Here is a 27287-nt window from a genome sequence, read left to right on the forward strand (position 1 = left end):
ATCAGTATTTTTTTAAGCAGCCGAAGTGTACAGTGAGAGTTAAGAGCCATTGCTCTAGATAAACAGTAATTTTACTTAGTGTTTTACAAAATTGAGTTTGTTTTATGATTCAGAAAATTCATGAATTCCTTTGAAATTTAGATGTGAATAATACATAAATATTGGGGGTGGTACTAATATGAAAAGTGAAAAAAATAATATTAAGAAAAATAATGATGTTGAACTATTTCTTTTTGTTATCATCTACTTGTTTCAAGATCTCATTGATAGCAATGAGGTTTGTGCTATTTATTATATTAGGGCACCCTAGTATAAAACATATTTTCTGAAATTTTTTTTCTCAGTAATTTCATCTAAGCCCTGTACTAAAAAGATAAATGAAAATCCTCATTTGTTTTGACAAATAACTGGAAATGACATTGCCCTTTTGGGAATTACTTTGACCAAAAAAAGGAAGAACTCTAACACTGTATTCATGTTGTGCTTTAGATGATTAGATCTATTGGTAAGAGAAGAAGTAAAGCGTTCCTCTCTTCCATTTGAGGCACCAAACTAATCTATGGATGAATCTTAATTTTTGTGTTAGAGTGAATTTAGAAAAGCATTGGCTCATTGTATTTTAATTTGTGGTGTTATTGATCAAAACAAAAAAAAAAAACCAAGGGCCAGCTTGGTGGCATAGTGATTAAGTTCATGCACTCCACTTCAGCGGCCCAGGGTTTGCAGGTTTAGATCCTGGGTGCAAACCTACACACCACTCGTTAAGCCATGCTGTGGTGGCATCCCACATACAAAATAGAGGAAGATTGGCACAGGTGTTAGCTCAGGGCCAATCTTCCTCACCAAAAAAAAAAAAAAAAAAAAAGATTCTTATTTTGGAAGCATGTTACAAGTGTACCTAGAATGTGCTTCTCCACGTGCCACTTTCTCATTGGAGTGCTACTTCTAAGGTCATGCAAGAGAGCACTATATAATATATCACTGTTTTAAGTTTTAAATGATTTTCCCAGACTCTGAGGGAGATTGATCCTCCGTGGTATGTGCCACAGTTACCCTGTGACTGTGCATAGTGCTTGGTACAACACTGACTGAATTTTTATGAGCTACAAGGATTGCTGAAATTAAGGACCTATTACTACTTGTGAAATGGAGATCTTTCTTGTCATGAGATGCTTAATGTTCAAACAGATGCATTTACCATGGTAATGGACAATGATCTTGAAAAGGACACACAGTGCTCATGAACCATATTTATTTTTCTTATTGTTACCTGGGATATAACTTTGTCACTGTTTAACTGGCTCGTGGCCCTTCCTCTTTTAAGAGAATGCATCTGTGTTTCAGATTCTTTTGTGTCGGGATTTGGCAGTTGCCACTAATCATAGGGACCACTAAGGCCTCTGTGAAACTGTTCCTCATACATCAAGTTTTTTATTGGTGCTCCATTTAGCGTAATGTTTGGAGTTGGGACATCCTATGAAGCTTTCATAAAAGTGCTGCAAAGTTGACTGGAACTTTCTGCAGCTATTAACAGCTTCCCAGAAATAACAGACTACTCAGTCTCATCACAGACTCATGATTTCTCAGGAATTTTAAATGGTGATCTCTCTCCTCATCCAAAACCATTTCATCCTGAGATGTTTGTTTACCATGCCTCCATCTATACAATTCTTGCTAAATGTGCTGTCATTTTTTTACTGTGTCTCAGCAGTTAATCTTTATTCTCCTGTTACTTGAGAATTTTATTTTAGAATTTGAACTTCTTTCTCAATTCTTAGGCTCTACAATTGCTGAGGCTGTTTTCAGCCCAGTTTGAACTTTGGAGTGCTTTTCTGAGGGGTCGAGCTCACACCCCCGATGACTGCATGCATATTAGTGGATTTGGCTCACCCTTTCCATACATGCTGACAATAAGCAGTTTTACATTCACTTTGAGCAGGAGAAAAACCAACTTCATAAGTCCCACCTTTCTAAAACAGATTTTTCTCCTGGAGCTTTAGGACTGTGTATCACTCTGTACCCTCAGTCTAGAACATTAGAGTGAATCCTTAAAAAAAAATTTTAATGCCTTATATACCTGTAAGTAATTTAGTACAATACAGTGCCACACACATAATTAAAAGATAATAAAAGTGTTAGGTGTTGAGGGTTAGTGGTTACATGCTTTAAAAGCATAAAGCAGCTCAAACAAGGGATGTTTCTAGGCTACCCAACTAGTAAACTAGCTGTAACTATCCTTACCTCTCTGCATCCCAGGAAATCTCTCTGGTGCCTTGAATCTCTTTTAGGACAGTACCGGAAGCTTAGCTTGGTTTAGGACTCCCAAAGCCATGTTTTGCAAATCCAGTCTGGACTAAACTGCCTAGATCATGTGGGCGTTATTAAATGTAGAGTGTTGATACTTTTGTTACTTTATGGTGAATAATTTTAGGTATTAATATATAGGTATATAAATATAAATTGATTATAACCCAGGTGAATATTCAAAATAACCATTGAAAAGAGAACAGCATTCTTGAGACAATCCTGTATTTTATACCAACGATTGGTCTAACATCGTTTTTCATTTTCTTAGGTCAGTTGGTAAACATTTGCTGAACATTTCATTCAGCAAATGTTTGTTGAGTGCCAGTCATTGTGCCAGTTATAAATTTTAATTCTGTTATCATCATTTCTTTGGAGAAGTCTTGCATGAAGAAGTTCACAACTTATTTTGTAGAAAAGGCTTATGATTTCTTGGGTAACTAAAAACTTTGTTCATTTTTTTGTATTTACTAATTTAATATTGATACCATTTAAGGTCTCGTTCAACCCTTGGACACTCCAGATCTCATTGGAGCCAGGGTTCAAGTTCTCATACAAGTCGGCCGCAGGAGCCACGGAACCGCAGTAGGATTTCTACTGTTATACAGCCCTTGAGGCAGAATGCAGCAGAAGTTGTGGACCTTACCGTTGATGAAGATGGTAAGTTGGAGTAGTAACAATGTCCAATTATGAAGAAAATTTGATAAAATGAAATATCTTAATATGCTAGAAACTCCTACTGTTGCTTAATGGTAATATATTATTAAGCTACAGGGAAGTTGTCAGATTTCCTAATCTTATTTTTCAATTGATATAATAACCTCGATTTGTAAATTGTGTCTAAAATTCTTTCTGGGGGGCCGGCCCCGTGGCCTAGCGGTTAAGTGTGTGCGCTCCGCTACTGGCGGCCGGGGTTCGAATCCCAGGCGGACACCAGCGCACCGCTTGTCTGGCCATGCTGAGGCGGCATCCCACATACAGAAACTAGAAGGATGTGCAACTATGACATACAATTATCTACTGGGGCTTTGGGGTGAAAAAGGGGAAAAAAAGGAGGAGGATTGGCAATAGATGTTAGGTCAGGGCCGGTCTTCCTCAGCAAAAAGAGGAGGACTGGCATGGATATTAGCTCAGGGCTGATCTTCCTCAAAAAAAAAAAAAAAAATTCTTTCTGGTTAGTGTTTCAATGCTTGGTAGTTATTCTCTTAGAAAAAATTTTTTTTACGAGTAGTAGTTTTATCTATCCTCATTACTATATGTAAAACATCATACAAAGTGCTTTGTATGTGTGATCTCAGTTCATCCTAACAACAGTTCTATGAAGAAAATTCTGTACTTCCCCAGTTCTACAGATGAGGAAATGGACAGTGGGTTCAGTAACTTATCCATGATCATACTGTCAGTGGTGAAATCAAAATTGCTGTCCAAGCAGTCTGACTCTAGAATCCATACTGTACCAGAGAGCGTGCAATTTGTAACGCTGTTCTGACAGCCTTGACAATGTGTGTGAACATTGCAGAGGGACTTTTACTTTCCTTTCCTCTTTTCTTCTTTGTGATAGATCAGAAAACGTGCATAGTAGTTACCCCAAAACCTGTGTTGATCACCTGAATTATTGGAATATGCTTTTTATGTGTTGGATTTTTTAAAATGTAGTAATCATCTTTTAGTAACATGCCTCTTTAATGTTGCAGTTTAGCTTTATGAAAGCTTTTTTTGCTATATATTGTACTTATTAGAGAGTTCATATTCTTAAAGTTTGCTTTAATATCATAAAAATGTTAGCTGGGATTAAAATATAACCTTTACCTAATTTGTTTTGAAATGCTAGCTAAACATTTTGTATATTGTAGAACCTACTGTAGTACCAACCACTTCTGCAAGAATGGAATCACAAACCACAAGCGCTTCCATTAACAATTCAAATCCATCTACCTCTGAGCAGGCCTCTGATACTGCTTCAGCTGTCACTAGTAGCCAGCCCTCCACAGTGTCAGAGACTTCAGCTACTCTTACAAGCAATAGTATGACTGGTACTTCTATAGGAGGTAAGTAAAAAAAAGGGAGGGTGGAGGGACTCTTTTTCATTACTTATGTAAGAAAAAGTATTGTTGTTTTTAAGATTTTAGCTATATTAGAAAGAGTGTATTCTTAAATAAACATTGTATGTCAGCAAAGTAGTCTCTGTTAGAATTAGACTATGATTTTATATTTTAGTTTGTGAGCTATATGTTACCAAAGTATCATAGCTCAGCTGAAAGAGGTTGGGGAGAATTAAATGGGTGACACCGAAAATACGAGCATCAAAAGAAAAAATAGGTAAATTGGACTTCATCAACATTTAAAACTTTTGTACCTCAAAGGACATTATCAAGAAAGTAAAAAGATGACCTACAGAATGGGAGAAAAATATTTGAAAATCATATATTTGATAAGGGTGTAGTATCCAGTATAAAGAACTCACACAAGTCAACAGTAAAAAGACAAACAACCCAGTTTAAAAATGAGCAATGGATTTGCATAGATATTTTTCCAGAGAATATATACAAATGACCAAGAAGCACATGAAAACAACATCAGTAGTTATTAGGAAAATGCAAATCAAAACCACAATGAAATACCACCATGATGTGTATAATTTAAAAAAAGAGAGAAAAAACACCAAAGAACAGGAAATCAGAAACAACCAGTGTTGACAAGAATGTAGAGAAATTGGAACCCTTATGAATATCTGGTGGGAATGTAAAATGGTGCAACCGCTGTGGAAAACACTGTGGCACTTGCTCACAAAGTTAAACCTAGAGGTAACCGTATGACCTACAATTCCACTCCTAGGTATGTACCCAAAAGAATTGAAAACGGGGGTGGGAGTTTAAAAAGTTTGATCACGTCCATTTTCTCAGTTTTTTTGTTGTTTGTTCTTTTGGTGTCATATCTAAGAAACCATTGCCTAACCCAAAGTCACAAAGATTTACTCCTATGTTTTCTTTTAAGAGTTTTATAGTTTTAGCTCTTAATTCAGATTATTTCTTATGTTTCGATTAGCAATATCATCTCTCGTTCATTCTCTTATCAGCTGTGTAACTGTGCCTTAAACTAGCTTTCTTTCTCTTCTGGACAATGTCACAGAGATAGAAACTTGCTAACTATTTACTACCAGGGACACCATAGACCCTGCAGCTCGTAGATTGACTGTATCACGATAATGATGAAACCACCTTATGTGTTCTACCATTTTTTGCTTTTAATAATATCTAATTTAATTCTTATAATATTCATATAACTTAACATTGAACAGATTGGAAAGCTGCTTGTTGGCTGGATTAGGTTTCCCTTCCCTGGAAAATTGAGGGCAGAATCCAAGAACATTTCCCAAGGGTGTCTTTTAAATACTACATTCTTTGAAAAAAATGTAAGCAGAAATGAAATGGACTCTTTTATTTCACTTAGTCAGTGCATACTCGTTCCCCAGTACTTTACTAAGTGTCTTATATGTTATTTTATATATTATCATTTAATCCTTAAAAACTTTTTTGATGTTGACGTTACTCTTCGTATTTCAGAAATGAAGAAATCTGGAAAGTTAAATACGTTCAAGGTCAATAATAATCTTTGAAGCAAAGATTTGAACTCTTCTCACTCACTCCTCTCTCCTGGTAGCTCTATGTATCCTTATTCTTATCTAGATTTTATGTGACACAGTCTCAACTTTATTTCAATATGATCTCAAAGCTTTTGTTGTTTATTTTTTAAGACCCTTGTTCACTCAGAATTTACATTTAATCTCTTAGTCACTACCTGAATGCCTTCTCATGATAATACTCTACTGTACTGATGACTGCCTTTGGGATAGACTTGCTCTTGTTGTATTTCTCTAGACTAGGAGAACCTTGTTCCAGGCCAAATTGTTCCTCTGTATAAACCTGATAGAAGCACATACAGATATTGAGACAATATTAGGGGCATTCAGTTCTGCTGGCTTTGTTTCCTTCCAAGACTCTATAGAACGTCAGTCACCTCTTTTCTTCACGTCTTGTCCTTACTTCGCATCTTCTTGCGTATTTGCAACCTTGAATCAGCCAAGCCATCTAGCTTTGCTTGTATCCAGGTTCCTAAATGGGGCTGGTAAAAATCATAGAACCAAGCAGATTGGTGCCTCACGAATTTGTGGTATCTAATCTTGGGCTTTTGGTAATAAGTCGTCATAGTGTGGTGTATCTCAAGTCAGTTCCCTTTCCTTCTCTTCAGTGGCTATTCCAAAATTCTCTCATTCTCCTCAAGACTTTCATTCTCCCAGGGGGAAATAAATGAAAAAAAAAAGAGAAAGTTCTCAAGCATGAACATGCATAACTTCCAACCCCTCCGTAAAAATTTTCTCTACCTATACCTTTCCTTCCCTCCTAACTCTTGGTCTCTTAACTCCTTCCTGTCCCTTCTGAATCCCTTTCTCTGTGCTCTTGCTCCTATCCCTTCTTGTGTCCTTGGCCTTGCTTTAACAATTATCTTCCCTGTGTCTTCAGCATCTTTGCTGGTTCCGTTCCCTTCGTACAGGCACACGTACTTTTGTGTTAAGTCTGTGTACACCTAAGTGGATCTTCTTCACCTTAAAGTCCTACCTTAAACTTACTTCTGACTCCTTTCAAAACAAACAAACATGATGTTAAAAAATCTGGCAGTAATTTTCTTTCATCTTTATTTTCCCTCGGGACTCTATTCTCATCCCTTTTATGACAGGCCCATCTCATAATTGTAGGTGTTTTCACTTGCCAACAGTACTCTGATGACTCCCCATTTTTTGTTTCCAGAGCCCTCTTCTTGTTTTAAACTTTTATATCCAACTGCCTATTGGACATCTTCTCTGGACCATTCTGTAGTCACCTCAAACTCAACATGACCCAGTCAGCTCATCATGTATCTGACTTCTCCATGTGTTCCTTGCTTTATGCATACATGAGATCTTATATATTTGTTTATTCAGCAAATATTATTGATTGCATACTTTGTATTAGGCACTGTTCTAGGCACTGGGAACAAAACATAAATTTTCTGTCCTAACAGAGCTAGTATTCTAGTGGATAATAATAGCTAACATCTGTTGAGCTCATAATATTGGTCAATGATTTATCTACATTGATTTTTTGCAATAACGTATGAGGCAAATTCTATTACTCTTCTCATGTTACAGATGAAGTAACTTATCCAAGAGTATATGATAGTGGAGCAAGAATTCAAACCTAGGAAGTCTGGCTTGGAGCCTGTACTCTTCCTTTGTGCCAGGATTTCTCAACCTTGCACTATTGTCTTTGGGCTGGACAGTTCGTCATGTAGACGGCTGTCCTGTGCACTGTAGGATAGTTAGCAGCATTCTTGGCCTCTACTCTCTAAATATAGCACCACCTCCCCTCCAGTTGTGACAACCGAAAGTGTTCCTAGGTGTTGCCAGATGTTCCCTGGGGGGCAGCATTGCTCTATACTGTACCAGAACCCAGTGCTTCTGTTATAATACTGATTGATTTATATCTTATATTGTCTCTATACTTGATGATGAGCTCCTTGAGGGCCAAAGATCAAGTCTTTCTTTTCTTAGCACTTAGCTGCGTGCGTGAGGTTAACTTAAGTTTAGCAAGTGTTTATTGAGCCACCTGCGTTGTGTAGGCATGTTTCTAGTTGCTAGAGATAAAACAACAAAGACAACATTGTAAGTTATTTTAAAGGCCAGGACTTTCATTTTCACCATTGTATTTTCCAGTGCCTTTTGTAGACCCTTTACCATGCCATTATTATGTGTAGGACTTGCCAAATGAATGAATAAATGCACGAGCACATCTCAGTAATCCTCCTAGAATCGCATTGAAAGTTCTTGAACAAGCTTGATTTCACTGGGTCGTGGAGTTAATTTCTCTGGTGCAAGTTTGTGATTGTCTCTTTTTTGGTGGACACTCTGTGGGCTAATTTTAATAGAAAGGAAGTGTTTTATTTACTTAATCAGATATCTTTGTATTTCACCTCTAATTTGTGGCAGTTTTCTTTGGTCACTAACTCTTGGACAAGAGATTCAGTTGTCTTTACTTTAGGTTGCTACCCGGTTTGAGCAATAAAGAGGTTCTGGACTGTAGGAAAATAGACTACTATTTTAATTGGAAGCCAAAACTGTGCCATAAGAAGTAGAGCTGTAAGATCAGTCTTCTTTTTGAGGCCACAGGTTTAATGATCTGACCCCTTAACTGTATGTTCAGCCTTAAATATATTATAGTCATTGTGCTTCCTTTTCTCTCACTCTCATTTTTGTATTTGAAATATTTGAAGACAAAGAGGGCAAGTTCTTTCTGAACAGATAAATGTAATATCTATCACTTCAGTCACAGCCTAGCAGTCCGTAGATCTCTTGCTCTGGTTACGAACTCGTCTCCTAAGTCTTAGAGTTACACATAATCCTCAGATAACTGGATTTTTAAAATTAAAGCATCAGAGATGAAGGTCATTTAGTCCATCCACTGAAATGATTTGATGTCCCAAAGCTTTTCACTCTTTTTTTTCTGAAGTAACACACAGTAAATAACATTCACTTGTATAACACTTTGACCTGGGGGCTGAGATAAAACCTTGAAAATGTTGCAGGAAGTAAAGCTACTGTCGTAATGAGTTATTGCTGTAAATATTACAGCATATAGAAAATAGCTACTTAGTGTTTGATTTGATTTAGCATAGCTAAGATAGGCTGTTAATCATGGTCATTTCCTGGTAATGCTAGATATAACTCTGTCCAGGTTATTCAAGACATTTGGAATGCAAATGAATGAAAGTGACAATTATAGAACTGACTTTGAATCTGCTGTAATTTGTGTTTTAAAATTAAACAACTTGTTGATCTTCATTTTTTTGTTGTTGTTGTTACAAATTACTTGTAATATTTAAGCTCTCAACTGGTGCCAACAAGGTAGTACTAATTCCAGGAGGTAATTAGAGATTAGTAGAAATTTATAATTTTTTTCCATCACAGTTCACAGACTCCTGAATATTAGTTCCCAGGATAAAAACCTTTACAAAATGGTTCATGAAATTAGCACAAATAGGCTAGACTGGAAGCTTTGAAAAAACCAATATACAGAGATTTAGAATACAGATACTGCATAGTGGGGTTTAGATCGCAGACCTTGCCCAGAAGAGAATCAGCAAAGGCAAGATAGGACCTGTATGGGAGGGCAGACTCAGGAGAATTATAGAGAGGTTTGCTGCAATCAAACCTATCAACCAGAGCCTGAAGCACCCCACCTAGGTTCATTTATGTGAGCATGTACATTCCCTTTATTGTTTTAGTCAGTTTTGCATTATTTGTAAGTAACCAGAAGATTCCTATTGGTACATTGGCCCAGAAGAGATTAGCTAGATACTGTGAACCAAATGAGAGCAGGGTGTCCCTGGTATTGGTTTCTCTAGAAATAAGGCTAGAACAGGAGGAGATGCCTCAGGAGTCACATGGAGGAGGGGAGAGGGTGACAGGGAGGGAAGGACAAGGCTCTGGGCTCTCTACTCTTCTAATTTTTATTTTTTAAGTAAAAGATTTTATCTCCATTTTTATCTGTTTTATATAGTTTCCACATAATATGTAGGAAAGGGTGCTGTCTTTTAGATGAATTTGAAACTGGGATAGACCTTCTGGGGGCACTTTTGCAGTTTTTTTGGCATGGAAGAACATACTTTCAAAATAACTCTGGGCATGTGGCTGAGAGCGTCATCAGGACTCAGATGTTTCAAAGCTAGAAGATGATCATCTTTTCTAACAAACACCATGCAAGGCAATTATTGCTGCATTGAATGGGTGAGAAAAAGGTTAAATAATTTTCTAAATTCACATTATCATTTCTTATATTCTACTGGGTCTGAGTTTAGAGGCCAGAGGAAGGGAAAAGATGTTGGAGATTTGTGAGACTTAGCCAGATATGCCCTGAGTTGGGTGGTCCTGTCTTAAGAAGATAAGGTTTTAAGAAGTACATAGTAGTCTGTATTATGTAAACATGATTTATGGTATTAGAGATTCATGGAGCTCAGGAGACGACCCTTTGCTTTGTTGCATACGATGGAAGGACTCACATGATATTTTAGAATTTTAAAAGGCAATTTAGAACCAGTCATTTGTTATGACCTAGGAAAAGAAGGTCTATTGCCATATTTAAATGTCATGGTAAATAGGAGCCTCCTGAAGCATTTAGGCTTTCAGGAAAATCCCAGTGAACACCACTGCCCAAAATTCTATGATATGAATGTTAAGAATGTGGCACTGTCACATTCTTATTTACAGAGATTTGAATTTACTATACATTTCTTAATTAATTCTTTATTATTTATATACAGTACCTGTTTTTTACAGTGATATTTGATCACTTGATGTATGAATTTTTTTGTTTCAAGATGACTCGAGGAGAACTGCATCTAGTGCTGTAACCGAAACTGGCCCTCCTGCAATGCCAAGGTTACCTTCCTGCTGTCCCCAGCACTCGCCATGTGGAGGGTCATCACAGAATCACCATGCGTTGGGACATCCACATACAAGTTGCTTTCAGCAGCATGGCCACCATTTTCAACATCATCACCACCACCATCATACTCCGCACCCAGCTGTCTCAGTTTCTCCCTCCTTTAGTGATCCTACTTGCCCTGTGGAAAGACCTCCACAAGTACAAGCACCTTGTGGAGCAAATAGTGCTTCTGGTACCAGCTACCATGACCAGGTATGTGGAATTTGATGAGTTTTTCTTTCTTTCTTTTTGTTAATTTTTTAAAATTGTAGTTCCTCCAGGAGGGAAAAAAAAAATAAATTTTATATATTAAATAAGTCATTATTCTTGTTGCCCATGCAAAAGTGGCTTAATTTAGTGATCTGTGATTTTCTTAAAAATATTTAAGTCTATAGCATTTTTTGATGGTCTAAATTATTGCAACTAATTGAGGGGGCCAGGGATGTGGACAATCAAAAGTGATACTATTTTTTATTTTGGAATGATTTTTGGTATTTTAGTTAAATACAGGTGAATCTGAACCTTTGGGATTTTATTTCAAACAACTGCCCTGTCAACCTAATTCATGAGAAATTGGGAAATTCTCCAAGTTTTTTTCTACCTTCTATCTGGAGCCTTCCTGTAGTCTCCCCTCATCTAGAAATAAACAGCCTTCTCAGGTGCAAACCTGTGACACAGTTTCTCAGGAGCAGATGAGGTTTTCTAATTGAAATGTCAGCCAAAAGATATAATTAAATAAGTTAGTTGATACTGTTAGTGAGTGCTTGAAAAGTCAAATAATGTTAAATTAGTATTGGTGATCACATGGAGTAAAGGAAGTCAGGTATTACATGCTTTTGCTGTGTCATCTCTGTATGATTCTGATATAAACCTGGGTAGTGCATATTTTAAAAAACAAAACATAATTTTAAGGTAAAACTGTAACTGACACGTATGCTAGAAAAAAGTCAAAAAGAAAATTCAGAGCAACTACTGTTTTGTATCCCGTGACCTTTCCTAAAGTACTTGTTTCATCTTTTTAAATTGTGATGGTTCTCTCTTCTGGATATGATAAATGAAAAATAATGAAGAAAGAGGGGTGTTCCCTTAAAAAAACCAACAAACAAGCTGCTGTTATCAAGAGGAAATTTGAAAGAGTTTTAGTAGGAAATATGATTAGAGAAATTTTAGATGATGTTTTGGTTCTGGTAACAATTCTAAGTTTAACATCTACTGATCATCTAGATCTGTTCTACCTCTTGGGAATGAGGAAGCATCAAGAAAAACTAGACTGAATGAAAAGTCTGCTTAAAAGCAAAATTTTGTTTTACTGGAAATTTGAGCTGAAGTGGGGAGGGTTTATAAGTATAGTAGGAAAATGGTGAAGAAGTGAATCTACCAACGTGTCTCACATTCATTCAAGAGCTGCCACAATGTGGGCCTTTTGTTTACAAAATATTGTTGTTGTTGAAGTAATAAAATAGTATAGTTGGGCTTGAGAGATCAATTGTGTATGCAACATTTTCTTTTAACCTGAGTGAGTTAATTACAGGTAGAATCTCTCTTAGAGTTTTGCTCAGTGTAAAATAAATGTAACCTGTTCACCTATCTCTAAGTAGAGGTATTTGGACACAAAATTTGAGGAAAGTCAGTATGATCAGGCATTCAGTGGTGATAATGGGTATGAAGGAGAACAGAGATTGAGGTTTTGAAGATATGAACAGTTTGAGACTTATATTGATATTTGGAGGACTCTGAAGTTAGCTACATGCTTGTCAGATAACCTCATGTAGTCTCCAGTTGAGACCTATGTGGGCACAGCAGGAAGTTGAGGTGTGGGAGAAGCAAACTGATCTGAGGATTTGTGATTGTGTAGATGGCTTATGATTGAGTGTCAGAGTGTGGATAGGCAGAGAAAAACTGGGGAGGATTAGGCCTGACGACAGAGAAGTTGTGGTAGTCACTTGACTCTCTACAGCTCTTACTACTCCTTTGGGCGTAACTTTCTCTTTTGAGAGAATAGTTTAATTAGTGTTATGCATTATGTATAATCTGTGTAGAGTAATATTTGACATTTCTGTTCCCAACTTGCTTACCTTCCCTTTTCCTTCTAGAATAAGAGTTGAATGATCTGTTGGAATTGTGAAGAAGAGGGTTCTCTTTGTTAGTTTTTCCCCTTTTCTTTTTATTCTTTACTTTTAACTTTACCCTTGATTCCTTCTAGGAGGACCTTCACCTTACTTTACTCACTCTCTGGGAGTGTTCTTAATCCTTGACTGGAGAAGAAGATAGGAAATTTGCTCACCTTCATAGTATGTTGATACTCCAGTCCATTTGCCAAATTTTAGCCTAAATAGGAACATAGGGAAAGGATTTAAACCATAAATATTAGCCTAAATAGGAAAATAGGGAAAGGATTTAAACCATAAATATAAATTTACGATCTGACAATATTGTTCTTAAACCTTATTTACCCAAATTGAGGACATATGTTGTATTTGCCAACTCGAAAGAGGCTAGACATTTACTTAATTTATTGTAGATGTATAATACAGACGAAGGAGCTCTTCCTTTTTACCTTCTCACAACTTATTCTGTACCATCATCCCGTTTCCCTTTTAGCATGCAGAGTTCTTTTGTTTCTGTTATCCCCTGAGCCTGGAGCCCACTGAAAGTACAAACTGCTATGGTTCCTCACTGGACTGCTGGGTGACCTGGGCCTCTAATAAATGCTTTACCCTAGCTTTCTTCATCTCCAACCCCTCAGCTTCCAGTATTGAACAATTCCTGTATGTAATTCCATATATAACATCAAGTCTTTATTTTCTCTAATCACATTTTTTAAATCACAGCTATTCTGAACACTCAAAGGCTTGTATTTAATTAGTTAGGAATACAAAGAGCAACTCTGTTTCTGTAATCTGCTCTAGAGTAGAAGATAAAGTATTTTACTTAGGACTTTTCAAAATGCTTTTGGGGAAAAATCTTAATTACTGATGAGTAGAGATAGAATCTAGACTCTTTGGTTTATTTTCCAACCTAGTAGATGGGCTTTCCCTAGAATTGTATTCCTAATAAAAAGAATCAATGGTTTATTGCTTTTTGGGTTTTTTTGGCAAGTGAAAAAGGTTATGAAAGCTAGCAAAGCTAGCTCATGGTTTAGCTTGAATAATCTTATGCTCTTTGTTATTTTGGATAATGTTGCACTGTTAGAGTTTCAGTTGAATGCTTGCTATATACAGTTTAGAAACAAGACAGACAAGTTTTTACCTAGAACCTTAATGTTTTCAGTGATGTAATTATATGTTTTTCAAAGGAGTCCCAAATTACTAATCAGAATCTTGGAGTAAAGGAGAATATGGAAGTATGATTTTAAAGTTTCTTTCTCTCTAAGATCTAGATAATGGAAGAGAAATAGACCTTAAAATAATATATTAATTAACTTTTGTTCCCCTCATAGCATGAACTTGTGCTTGATTTATAAAAATTGATTGTAGATTTTAAGTATATAATCATTACAGTTTTTATAATCCAAGATACACATAGTATTTTCTGGGTGCTCAATAGGACTTTGCACTAAAATTTTTACCATTTTCAAATTTTTAATTCAAAGATTCTATTTTTCTAGATTGCGTTAGGAGTACTTTTATAATATAACATGAAACAATGTTTTTACCAAACTTTAAAAAGATAAAATATAGTTCCTCTTTATACAGCAGGCATTGCCAGTAGACCTGAGCAACAATGGTATCAGAAGTCATGGAAGTGGTGGTTTTCATGGAACATCCGCATTTGACCCCTGCTGCCCTGTTTCTTCTTCCCGAGCTGCAATCTTTGGCCATCAGGCTGCTGCTGCTGCCCCGAGTCAGCCATTATCAATAGATGGTTATGGATCAAGCATGGTTGCACAACCCCAGCCCCAGCCCCCTCCACAAGCCTCACTTTCATCATGTCGACATTATATGCCACCTCCTTGTAAGTATAAATTTAACAGGCAAAGAACTTAGAGGCATATAAATGAAGCATTGTATATTCCTTCAAGAAATAACCTTTCAATGATTCTAATTCCTAAATTTTTAGTATTTCTTTGACCTAAGAGTGGGGTGAATTTTTCCCATTTCATCCTCCCTTCAGCCCACACATCCCCCAAACAATCTTCTAAGGTAAAAAGGGCAGATGTTGTTTAAAAGCGTCAGCAAGATAAAACGTGTATTTTGTCTCTTTTACATTTTAACATTTATATTTTAATATCTATGAAATTGAAGTACGTTGAATGACACCTTTGATTCCTATAAAAGGAAATTTTAAGGAATATAGATTTATCCTTTAGGAGTGATAGGAAATGTGAAAGTTTAGTTAGTAGTTGTTTCTAGGCACAGGAAAGTAAAGTTTGACTGAGAATTCTGAAGCTTAACTGAGGCATGAGAGAGAATTCCTTGACAGAAAGCTTTGCCAATTGCAAAAAGGTTTCTATATACATTTGATGTAGGCAATTAAAATAGAATCAGACATGACTTTTCTAAATAAATTGAAATCTATGAGATATCATAAGAAACGAGAAATACCCTTAGGCTATGTAACATATGTTTACTACTTTGTTAAATCATAGGCTAATAATCCAATGGAAACTTAATAAATAGCCTGATAAAAAATACTGAAAATTCATGCCAGGAGTAAATCAGGACGTTGGCAAAGAAATTTGCTTTTGTTCTGATTACATGTAAGGGATAATTTCAGTTGATATCTCCTTAGATTTCTTCTTCTGCTCCTATAGTTTTTTAAATCTGGGTCCTGGGCCGGCCCTGTGGCTTGGTGGTTAAGTGCGCGCGCTGCGATGCTGGTGGCCCGGGTTCGGATCCCGGGTGCGCATCGAGGCACCACTTCTCCGTTCATCCTGAGGCCGAGTCCCACATACAGCAACTAGAAGGATGTGCAGCTACGACATACAACTATCCACTGGGGCTTTGGGGGGACAAAGTAAAAAAAAAAAAAAAAAATCTGGGTCCTGCAGACATAGCTGGAGTCAACCTAGAATTTGTACAGTGAAACCTGGTGGTATATCATTTACCTTTTCAGTAATGCAACTTAAGGTGTAAATTAGAAAACAGATTTTGAAACAAGAGTTAGTTTTTGCAGAGCATTGACCAATGGGCAAATTCTGTATATGAACACTGGTATGACGTACAGGCTATTTTGTAATACTTGTTGATATTTATCTTTAATTGATCTTCCCTTGTTAGGAACTCAAAATGTGTGGTTTTCTGCCCCTCCCCTTGAAAAATAATGTACTGAAGCCGTTTATTAGTGAATCCATTCCTTTTTTAATGTCCTAATAGAGAAATAAATGTGTTAGACTTAAACTTGTTTTACTTCTATCATGAAAGTAACTTGTGTACATCCTAAGAAATTCAAACTGTAGAATGATATAAAATGAGAAGTTAAAAGCCCTTCTCCCCACATCTCACAATCTGAATATCTCAGAGGTAGCAACTGTTTCAAGCTTATTATAAAACCTTTCAGGAATTTTCTTTGTATATACAAAAGTATATGTATATGTCTCTCCTTTAAAAAAATGGGATCATATCAAACATATTATTTGCCTCTTGCTTTTTGATTTTTTGATTTGTTTGTTTTTTAATTTAACAATACATCTTAGATTTTTCCCATATTGGTACATAAAAATGTAGCTCATTGTGTTTCATACCCTTATAATATTCTGTTTTATGTTAAATTAGTCCTCTGTTGTGGACATTTAAATTGTTTGTAATTTTTGAGTCTATCTCTAGGATAAGTTCCTAGGAGTGAGATTACTGGGTCAAAGTGACATGTGGAACTTTTAGGAAGCAATATCAAGAGCTTTTTTTTTATTACTGGCAACACATAAAATAGAAAAGGAAGGGAAATGGTGTATGGGAATGCAGATTATGTCACCTTTCTACAGTAGTTAGCAATGTTTTGTTTAGATAACAGTGAATTATAATGATGGCTGAAGTTCTCACCACACACACAAAAAATGGTGGTAACTATGTGAGGTGATGGTTGTGTTAATTAACCTGACTGGGAAATCATTTCACAAATTATACGTATGTCAAATTATCATATTGTGTACTTTAAATATACACAATTGTATTTGTTAATGATACTTCATTGAGGCTGAAAAAAATGATGACTGAAGAGTTAAACTTAAATTGATTATTCTGAAGCAACACTTTAAAATTTTATAATATTTGTGAATATTATTTCTTGCATAATAATTATAGAAATAGAAAACTTTGAAGTGAAACTAGAAAAAATATTCTGATTTTGAGGAAAGATAGTTAACAATGATAAAATATAGTGACTTCTTTTTTTATGACCAAGAAGTGCTAAGCTTTGTGACTTCTTGGAATAAAGCATTGATTTGAAAATATAACTCTTAGAAAATTTGTTTAAAAATTTCTCTCACGGGGGCTGGCCTGGTGGCGTAGTGGTTAAGTGCGTGTGATCCACTTCTGTGGCCCAGGGTTCGCAGGTTCGGATCCCAGGTGCACACTGACGCACCACTTGTCAAGCCATGCTGTGGCGGCGTCCCCTATAAAGTAGAGGAAGATGGGCATGGGTGTTAGCCCAGGGCCAATTTTCCTCAGCAAAAAGAGGAGGATTGGCCACAGATGTTAGCTCGGGCCTAATCTTCCTCACCAAAAAAAAAAAATTCTCTCACAACTTATATTGAGCTTAGTGAAAGTTTCCTTTAAATTTATGCTAGCAGGGCCGGCCCCGTGGCTTAGCAGTTAAGTGCTCGTGCTCCGCTACTGGCGGCCCGGGTTCGGATTCTGGGTGCGCACTGACGCACCGCTTTGCTGGCCATGCTGAGGCCACGTCCCACATACAGCAACTAGACGGATGTGCAACTATGACATACAACTATCTGCTGGGACTTTGGGGAGAAAAAGGAGGATTGGCAATAGATGTTAGCTCAGAGCCGGTCTTCCTCAGCAAAAAGAGAAGGATTGGCATGGATGTTAGCTCAGGGCTGATCTTCCTCTGGGAAAAAAAAAAAATAAAATAACATGACGTGCTGGAGCAAAATCACTATTTAAAAAAAAAAAAAATTTATGCTAGCAAGATTTCCTTTGAAAATATGGCTGAATTGAGTTCATGGTTACCTAACTTTCACCCCTGCTAAATGAATCAAAAGAATTACAAGTTGAAAGAAATCCTCCTGTAATGAAACTAGAGAATGGCCATAGCTCCGAAATAGACTACCAAGAAAATCTTCCAAATAAAATGAAATTCAGACTGAAATCCATGGAGGAGACAAACATATTTTCAGACCTCAAACAGATGCACATCTTGTGTGTGTGTGTGTGTGTGTGTGTGTGTGTGTGTGTGTATTCCAGTCATTTTTTTAAATTATTTTATTGAGGTCATATTGGTTTATAACATTGTGTAAATTTCAGGTGTACATTATTATTTGTCTGTATCTGTATAGACTGCATCATGTTTACCACCAATAGTCTAGTTTTTATCTGTCATCATGCATATGTGCTCCTTTACCCCTTTTGCCCTCCCTCCTACCCCCTTCCCCTCTGGTAACCACTAATCTGTTCTCCTTATCCATGTGTTTATCTTCTACATATAAGTGAAATCATATGGCAGATACACCTCTTAAAGTAAGAGAGATGTGTATTCCTCAGAGGGACCTTTCAACAGTCACTTTGAAACATAAAGATTCAGAAGGAAGAAATGGGGGAAATCGTCTTTATTAAGGGCTGATTTCCAGGTTCCTGGCAGATATGCCCTATGCTCCCTTCATCTTCTTAATGTAGCACAGGAAAAATGGCATGGGGCAGGGAGAGAGAAGAGCAGCAATAAAAGAATATCTTTGCAATTTTGCCCAGAACGACTCGCAAGTTCCTTTCCTCTCTATAGTGCTCTGTAACCAGTAAATCATAAAGGAAAACAAGATATATGTATTTATAAATATATAATTTATACATTTGACTACACAAAAGCAAAAAACTTGAGTATGGCAAGATAAAATTAACAAAAGACAATTTGGAAAAATGTTTATACCTTATTATGATGAAGCTTCCGTATATACAAAGAATACTTATAAATCAAGAAGAAAAAGGTGAACAATAGGCTAAGAATATGAATAGATAATTCTGGGAATAAATTTAAGTGATTCAGAAATACAAGATTTTTCTCAGATTGGCATTTAAAAAATTTAGTGTAGGGGTAATCAGGCACTCGTGTGTACGGTTGATGGAAATATTAATTATTTGGGGAAGGGTATTTTGTCAACTGTTATCTGACTTTAAATTATTCTCTCAGACTCAGAACTACTTACAGGAATTTATGTTATAAAAACTGTGTAAGTAATGTGTGTGTGTGTGTATGTATACTCACACTCATGAAATAGAGTGAGCATAAGAGGAATCATACACATAGATGTTTATTGCAGCAGTTAGGTTGCTTCCAATTTTGATCAGTAATTTCTTTAATGAATTTTGGTACATTCCTATAATAGAATGCTGTGAAGCTGTGAATGAAGTAAAGCTGTATGTATTGATGTGAGATTATGTCTAAGATTATTCAAAGAAGAAAGCAGGTTGCGGGGCCGGCCCCGTGGCTTAGCGGTTAGGTGCGCGCGCTCCGCTGCTGGCGGCCCGGGTTCGGATCCCGGGCGCACACTGACGCACCGCTTCTCTGGCCACGCTGAGGCCGCATCCCACATACAACAACTAGAAGGATATGCAGCAGTGACATACAACTATCTACTGGGGCTTTGGGGGGAAAAAAATAAATTAAAAAAAAAAAAAGAAAGCAGGTTGCAGAGCAGAATTGAGCAGACTCAAGCATTGATAAAGTATTCATAAAAATTAAATATGTGCTAACATGTTTGTAAACTACTATAGGAATGTATAATAGCAATATATGCTCAACTGCATGGTGCCTGTGTTTTTCCTACAGATGCTTCTTTGACAAGACCACTTCATCATCAAGCCTCTGCCTGCCCCCACTCTCATGGAAATCCTCCTCCTCAGACTCAGCCTCCACCTCAAGTGGATTATGTTATTCCTCATCCTGTGCATGCTTTCCATTCTCAAATATCTTCTCATGCAACGTCTCACCCTGTGGCACCCCCACCCCCAACTCATTTAGCCAGTACAGCTGCACCAATCCCTCAGCATCTTCCTCCCACACACCAGCCAATTTCACACCATATTCCAGCCACAGCACCTCCAGCACAGAGACTGCATCCTCATGAAGTGATGCAGAGGATGGAAGTTCAAAGGAGGAGGATGATGCAGCATCCGACGTATGTTTTATGTTTTTTAAGATAATCACACTTTATTCCTTTTCCTTCTATTCCTATTGGTCTTTAAAACTATAAAATCTTTAGAAGTGATATAACTATACCAAATCCTCAGTTTACTAGGAAATTAATTCCTTACTAACTAGAATCTTCCTCTGTCTTATCCTGAGTTGTAGGTGTTGACAAAACAAGTTTATATCAGTTTATTTAATGAAATTAAACCATTTTCAGGATATGACCCAGGGTCATTTATTTTTACAAACCAATTTTTGTTTGTTTCTTCAGTATTCCATAGTAAAGATTAGTGTTAAAATTGATGATCTTGAGGAACAAGATATAAAGTTATCAAAGATTTGATTTATTATATTTACCAACCAGAGGGAAGAAGAGTATTAGTAGAATTTTCAACAACTGACATTGAAAAAAGTCTTAACTTTATTTGTAAGTTTAAATAGTAAAATGTTGTCTTCTCAAACCTTATGAAAAGACTACAATTGAGCTTTTTCTTTTGAAAATTCAGGATCTGATTTTCTAATTCAGGACAGCAAACTCTGTTGGTCTAATTCTGCCTGCCTGTTTTTGTAAATAAAGTTTTATAGGAAAACAGCTATACTTGTTCACTATTGTATTGTCTGTGGTTTCTTTCACACTTCAAAGACTAAGTTGAGTAGTTGCAACAGAGACTATATGGCCTAATATTAGGACCAACAATATTTACTATTTGGCCCTTACAGAATGTGTTTGCAAAACTCTTGATCTAATTAATGATCTAGCATTTGTGTAACTTTTTCCTTTACTTATATAATTTAAGCTTATATCCAGAATCTTTGGCTATTGCTGCCATTCTATTATAGCAACCTTTATATAGAAAGTTGCCCATTTAACAAATTCATACCTTCTAGTATCCAGAAAATTACTTGTTCTAAGTCATCAAGATTAAACATGCAAAATCTATAAATGTGTTAGAAATTAATAGAAAATGAGATTTAGACTCTAAAAACGAATCCCTAGAACTGTTTTTAAGTGCCATTTGTTTAGAACTCTGACCATTTACATTTGTAAATTTGACTTACCTTAGACTAGACAGAGAAAATATAATAAGCTGGGATGCAGAATAATGAATGGAGCTAATATCAGTTTCCCAGATGTGTTAACATGTACTTGCATGTGTTTGGGGAAAAATGTACAAGGTTAAAATTTTTTTCTCTTAAAAGTTTTGTTCATTAAAATGGGTGAATGTTTTACAGTACAAAAGTGAAGCAAAATAAAATAGTTCCCGTTTTCCTGCCTTATTTGTTTATATAAAATAACTTACTTGTGCCTGCAGCATTTGCTGGGGTATTTAATTTTTAAAATTTTACTTATTCTATTTAAAATATCTGCTATAAAAAAGGTATACAAGATAATGTTAAAATTACCTTTTTTCTTGGATGATATTTGAATTGGAGACATTGTAATAATGAGCAGTGGGAATTTGTGAGGTTATGGTTTCTTGATTTATTATTGTTAAATAATTTTATATTACATTTTTGTAATTTGTTATAGAATTAATTTCATGACTAATTATAGATGTTTATAATATTAATACTAGGTTGTTTTTTCTACATTAAGAAATAACCAATTATTCAATTATTTCCAGTGGTCTTTTTGTGTTCTGTGTTTCCAGGCGGGCACATGAACGCCCCCCACCCCATCCACATAGGATGCACCCAAACTATGGTCATGGGCATCATATTCATGTGCCTCAGACTATGTCCTCACATCCTCGACAGGCTCCAGAGAGATCTGCCTGGTCAGTATCTTGTTTATTTCAAAGCTGTGCTCAGCAGTTTGTGGTAAAACTGCCAGAAGAGATGCTTTGTAGTGAAAACTGAATTCCAGCCTAGCTGTGAGGCACCGTCTCTGGGCGAGTATAGAGACCTAGAAAGGAAAGAGTAGGAGCTTGAATTCTGGGGCAGGGAACCATGTCAAACAGGAATAGAGCTTTTTTGTTGTTTTCGGGGGTGTCTACTATCAAAGTTAACTCCCTAAACGGATCCTACTTTTCATAACTTCTTTATACACCCCCCACCTTTGTCCTCAAATTTGCTTTACCACTCCTAATCCCTGCTTTTGTTAAGGGAAATCCAGCCTGCATCATCCTAGGCTTGTAGTCTTTCCTAGAGAGATGGAAGCAGATTTGCATTAATTTTCTTTCTGAATCTGTTGTCCGTAGGCAGTCATTGAGATCTTGATACACAATGACTTTTGAGGCAAAATGTAAAATACGAATAAATAAATGAAGATTTGGCATTTACCAATTTTACTCTTTCTAAAATTTTGTTTACCCTTGCTTTATAATGTATAGAAGTATTTGTTTTTCTAATTATACTCTTCTGTTTCTGTTGGTAATAAGGACGGCTAAAAGTTAAACCATTATCATCCTTTGCCAGGGAACTGGGAATTGAAGCTGGAGTGACTGCAGCTACTTATACACCTGGAGCATTACATCCTCACTTGGCCCATTACCATGCACCACCTCGACTTCATCACTTACAATTAGGAGCTCTTCCTTTAATGGTAAAATAGAAAATTTTCAAAATTCTGATTTATTTTCCTTCTAAAAGTATTCTTCCTTTTCTAAATTAAATATTTTATTGGAATTATTTTTTTAATGTATTAGTTGTTATAGGTGTTTTAATAGAATTTGAGAATTATTATTAGATGGAAATTGTGCTATAAAAAGGTATTAGGTATATTAAAATCTGTATGTGGATTTGCATTGTAAAATGTACTCTTCTTAATGTAAAAAATGGGAAAGTTTTTTCTGCTATACCAAGATGACAATCTTGATGCACTGTCACTAGGACATGTGCTTTCATAAGTGGTAATGGGTCTGTTCTGATGCATTCATACTTTATTTTCTGATCTACAGAAGGACTATACTAATTCTCTGTATCTGATTTGAACAGATTCAGATTTTGTTGATACTAATTTGAGTTCTAAAGAACAAGTTCAGCAAAATTTATTGTTTGCTATTCATAATACATACTAGTTATAAAAATAGTACAGAGAAGGGAGTAGTTATGTCTTGTGGAGGTAGAGGCACTACAGAGAAGGTTTCTAAGACATTATTCTGCATGCGACTTCCAAGCAGGCTTTGGAATTGAGAATGGTGCTCTTACAGTGGCTACAGCTTGTAATGAGCTGTCAAATAACATAAGCACAAGAGACTTCAAGTAAGTTGGTATTTCTAGGTCTTAGGGGTGAGGACCACTCAGCAATAAGAAATAAAGCTGCCCTGCCAAGAAACTGGGACACAGGAACCATTGAAAGGGGGACGTTTTGATCATAATGGTTTTAGAGTGATTTAATCAGATTGTAGTTAGACCATTTCCTCAGTTGAGGGTGGAAAACAGATTTCAGGGTGGGAAGAAGGAAACTAGTTAGAGCGTTATAATAGAAGAGGTAAAAAAGTTGATGAATGTCTGAACAAAGGCAATGGCATTTGGCATAAAAATGATGGGACACATTTGAGTAATATTTAGGATGACTCCCAGATATCTAGCTTGGGTTATTAGGTGTGTAGTGGTGCCATCCACTAAGTTGGAGAATATTGGATGAGGGTTTAGGGAAGGGGTTAGGTGAGTTAGGTTTTGGACATATTAATTCTGAGATAACTGTGTGTATAAAGGTGGAAATGTCCAGTAGGAAGTTAAGTGTATGGTCTGGACCTCCAAACCATAAACTGATATCTGAGTTAAAGATATGCCGTGATCTGTCAATACATAATACATATGTGTCACATACCTGTCATAATATATGAATGCATGGAAGAGGATTAGATTTCCAGGAAAAATATGTAGACTGACAAGAGATTGAAAAAACCTTGGAGAATGATATTACTGTATTTAAATGATAATACTGTACTTCAAATAAAGGATTCTGAGAACTGGTAGAGAAGTTGAGGAGAAACAAAGTTAGAATGATGTCAAAATAATATGATTATTAGTCTCTTACCACAAAAAAATAAAGTTTGAAAAATGTTGAATGTGTTTGGCATTGGGGTGGTTATTGGTGGCTTTTGTCAGAGTGATTTCAGTAGTGGTGAGGGATGGAGATGGGGTGCTTAGATTACAGTAAGGAAGGCAAAAACGTAGACAGTCAATATAAACTACTTACTTTATAAGCTCAGCTGTGAAGGGAAAGTGGGAAATAGGGTTGGCAGTGATTCCAGGATTAAGGAGATAACTTGGGTTTGGAGAAACTTGAAGGTATTTTTAGGTTTAAGACAGAACAACATTAGAGAGGACTTGTTTGAAGATATAGAAGACAGGGGTGGGTAGTAGTTAATTAAGGGATGACCCAGGGTAGAGAAACAGGAGGACATGGGAGCAGGTGATAAAGATTAACTTTGCATAGGAGAAAGAGGAAGCTTATCCATAAAAGCTAGAGGAAGGAGACTAGAGAGGCTTACAGGGTAAATGCAGGTTTAAATAATTTGGGGGGCAGGAGTTCCTTTCTGATTTTTCATTTTCCTTGGAAATGTATAGGAGGTTGGGTTATCTGCTGAGAGCTGGATAGTATTGATCTTGATTATAAGGAAAGTTGCAGGTATTTAAATAATAGGCTCTTTGAATGTTAAACGTTATTGCTTATTTTAAGTTCTTTTCTACATAAGAATTGTCTTTTAAAGCTATAAAACCTCCTAGAAGTATGTTGTGATTCAGTGAAAGCTGATTAAAAAATAATTTTGGAGATTTATTTATAAAGATGGAAGAATGGTGCTCTATCCTGGAATCTCTTTCTTAATACAATCAACTCTTATTATTTATGGTAGTTATGTTCTATAAAGTTGCTGCATGTAAAGCGAATACTGAGCCATTCTTCCTAAGATAAACACAGGGTTAGGTTACTGCAAGCCTCTGGTCACAACAACCAGTTAATACATAACCTCGTTTTAATGTGTATTTCTGTTTAAAGACACCTTATTTGATATATGTTATTGATTCACTAACATTGAACTCACAGCCAACAACACTATAACTCATGCCTGAATGAGGCTTATCTACACGTATTTTCCCCATAAGGCACATCACAGCTTTCTTGCACTTAGGAACACTAGCCAGCAGTTAAGCATTATGCTTGGGGGCCATCTTAAAGAACAAAATCACCAATAAAAAGCACAAAAATGTGAAAAACATGGCACCAAACAGATTGCAAAAAAATATTTGTGTATGCTATAAGAGCCGAAACAAGAAGGCAGAGCCTCAGCTGGGAACACAAATGTCAAGCACCTCAAATTTTTTGCTGCTCTGTGCATGTCCATGAATGACTGTGAGAGCACAAGTATTGATTTTGGAGTTAGAAATAAATGTTATCAAGTAGGCAAATTCACAAATAAGGGATCTGTGAATAATGAGGATTGATTATACCTAACAAAAAATTAGAAAACACTGTTAAAACTTTCACTAATAGAACCAAACAAAAATGGGAGTAGGGTACCTTTGGCTATTAGGGAGTTAGAGGAAAGGAAATAAAACTTTCATCTTGAAGTTAAGGTTTGTTGGAAAATTTTGTGCATTTCTATTTCTTAATAAAGCTCTCTGAAATTGACAAGATCTTATGAAAAGTACTCCTTATACATTTAGGCTACTAAAAGCATCATTCTTAAGTTTGGGTATTTTCTACGTAGGATTTTTTATACAAAATAAATCAAGTAGAAGAAACATGTTATCTCATAGAACAGCTATTCTTTTTCTTCTGATTATATTTTATGAGTTATTATATAAGATATATTTGAAGAGGAACCTAACCCTGTTACAGAATGCTTAGTTGGAGTTATATGTACTTACTAAAGTTGAATTTTGTGAATAGCTGAATGGAGAGAGTTGAGTGTCTGAATTATTCAATGTTAACAGTAAAACTCAAGCCCTTCTTAATTGATTTAGCCCATCTCTTCTATTAAAATAGGTTCCTGACATGGCAGGCTATCCTCACATCCGTTACATTTCATCAGGATTAGATGGAACATCATTCAGAGGTCCTTTCAGGGGCAATTTTGAGGTATGTAATAAAATTGATGAAGATATTTGCCACAGTATCTTTAAATGCAGAGAAAATTTATGTATTATTATTATTCACAATTGTATAGGATTGCTGCAGTGGCTGGAGATCAGAAGGCAGTAAAATGTCTGAATTTCTGTTATTGCTTCTGAGGGTTATTACAGAAAGGTTTATAAGCAGTATTAATCTTAGTGTCAAAAGTTACCCAAGTATTTAAAGAAGAGTAAATGAAAATATCTAATATAAAAGAATGTAGAAATTTATTAAATCAATATAAATATCAGATAAAGAACCATACCATTAAATGTGAGGGGAAAAACCTTAATGCTTTTGACTAAGCTTAATTTTTAGAGAAACATTGCTGGAGAAAAAGAAACCTAAGTAATTCAGTTTGTAGCTAAATATCTTCTTGTTTGAATTTTCAGGAGGAACAAATCCTTTGAATATGACAAAGTTTTGTTTTATTTCTTCCTACCAATTTGGAAGTTGGAGTCAGTGGGACTTAGAACAGTCATTTGATTTATTTCCCTGTTTAACTATAATGATTTCATCTTCTACATTTGTACATAGTTACTGACTTACATAGTACCATGTGGTAATAATATGTTGCCCTGATCTGTAACAATAACTTTGCCATACCACTTCAATTGGCTGAGAAGAGAATTATAAACAACCATTTGCCTTACCATATATGGCTTTTTGAACACTGTATTTATATTGCAGGTTTATAAATATGGAACTTTATTACTTTTACAATATTGACAGTGCTATTCAAGAAATAATCATCCTGTTTAATACTAGTTGTTCTTCACCTTCAGGAACTGATTCATTTGGAAGAAAGATTAGGAAATGTCAATCGTGGAGCATCCCAGGGGACAATTGAAAGATGTACATATCCACATAAATACAAAAAGGTAAGAATTTATTCTATGAAATGTCTACATTGTTATTGAAATGCATAAAATTTAATATTATGGACTTTCTTTGAGTTTGTGGAGTCTAGCAACTACATTATTGTTAAAACAGTACATGCGTATGGTTAAAAAAAATTGTAAGTATAAAAATAGATTCTCTGATGTTTCTTACCCTGCTGACCCCAGTCTTCCTTCCCAGGAGAAAACTCATGGTTAAGCCTTTCTTAG

General features: G+C 35.9%; 1 protein-coding gene across 8 annotated transcripts in view; it reads left to right on the forward strand.

Moving 5' to 3' along the window:
- The window catches only part of RNF111 (ring finger protein 111), a 73556-nt gene that overhangs the window by 41479 nt on the left and 4790 nt on the right, over nt 1-27287 (forward strand). For 4 of the 8 annotated variants that reach the window (XM_014780776.2, XM_087427879.1, XM_087427860.1 and 1 more), the window contains exons 4-12: nt 2801-2964; nt 4158-4352; nt 10714-11033; nt 14516-14774; nt 19755-20103; nt 21740-21892; nt 22533-22659; nt 26053-26145; nt 26964-27059. In XM_014780776.2, the coding sequence (XP_014636262.1) occupies nt 2801-2964; nt 4158-4352; nt 10714-11033; nt 14516-14774; nt 19755-20103; nt 21740-21892; nt 22533-22659; nt 26053-26145; nt 26964-27059 (1756 nt within the window). The remainder of the gene's footprint in view (nt 1-2800; nt 2965-4157; nt 4353-10713; nt 11034-14515; nt 14775-19754; nt 20104-21739; nt 21893-22532; nt 22660-26052; nt 26146-26963; nt 27060-27287) is intronic. The other 4 variants (XM_004421633.3, XM_004421635.3, XM_087427872.1 and 1 more) reach the window with 3 other exon arrangements.

Source organism: Ceratotherium simum, chromosome 3 (assembly GCF_057802395.1).
Source record: "Ceratotherium simum simum isolate JZ-2026a chromosome 3, ASM5780239v1, whole genome shotgun sequence".
Classification (NCBI taxonomy): Eukaryota; Metazoa; Chordata; class Mammalia; order Perissodactyla; family Rhinocerotidae; genus Ceratotherium; species Ceratotherium simum.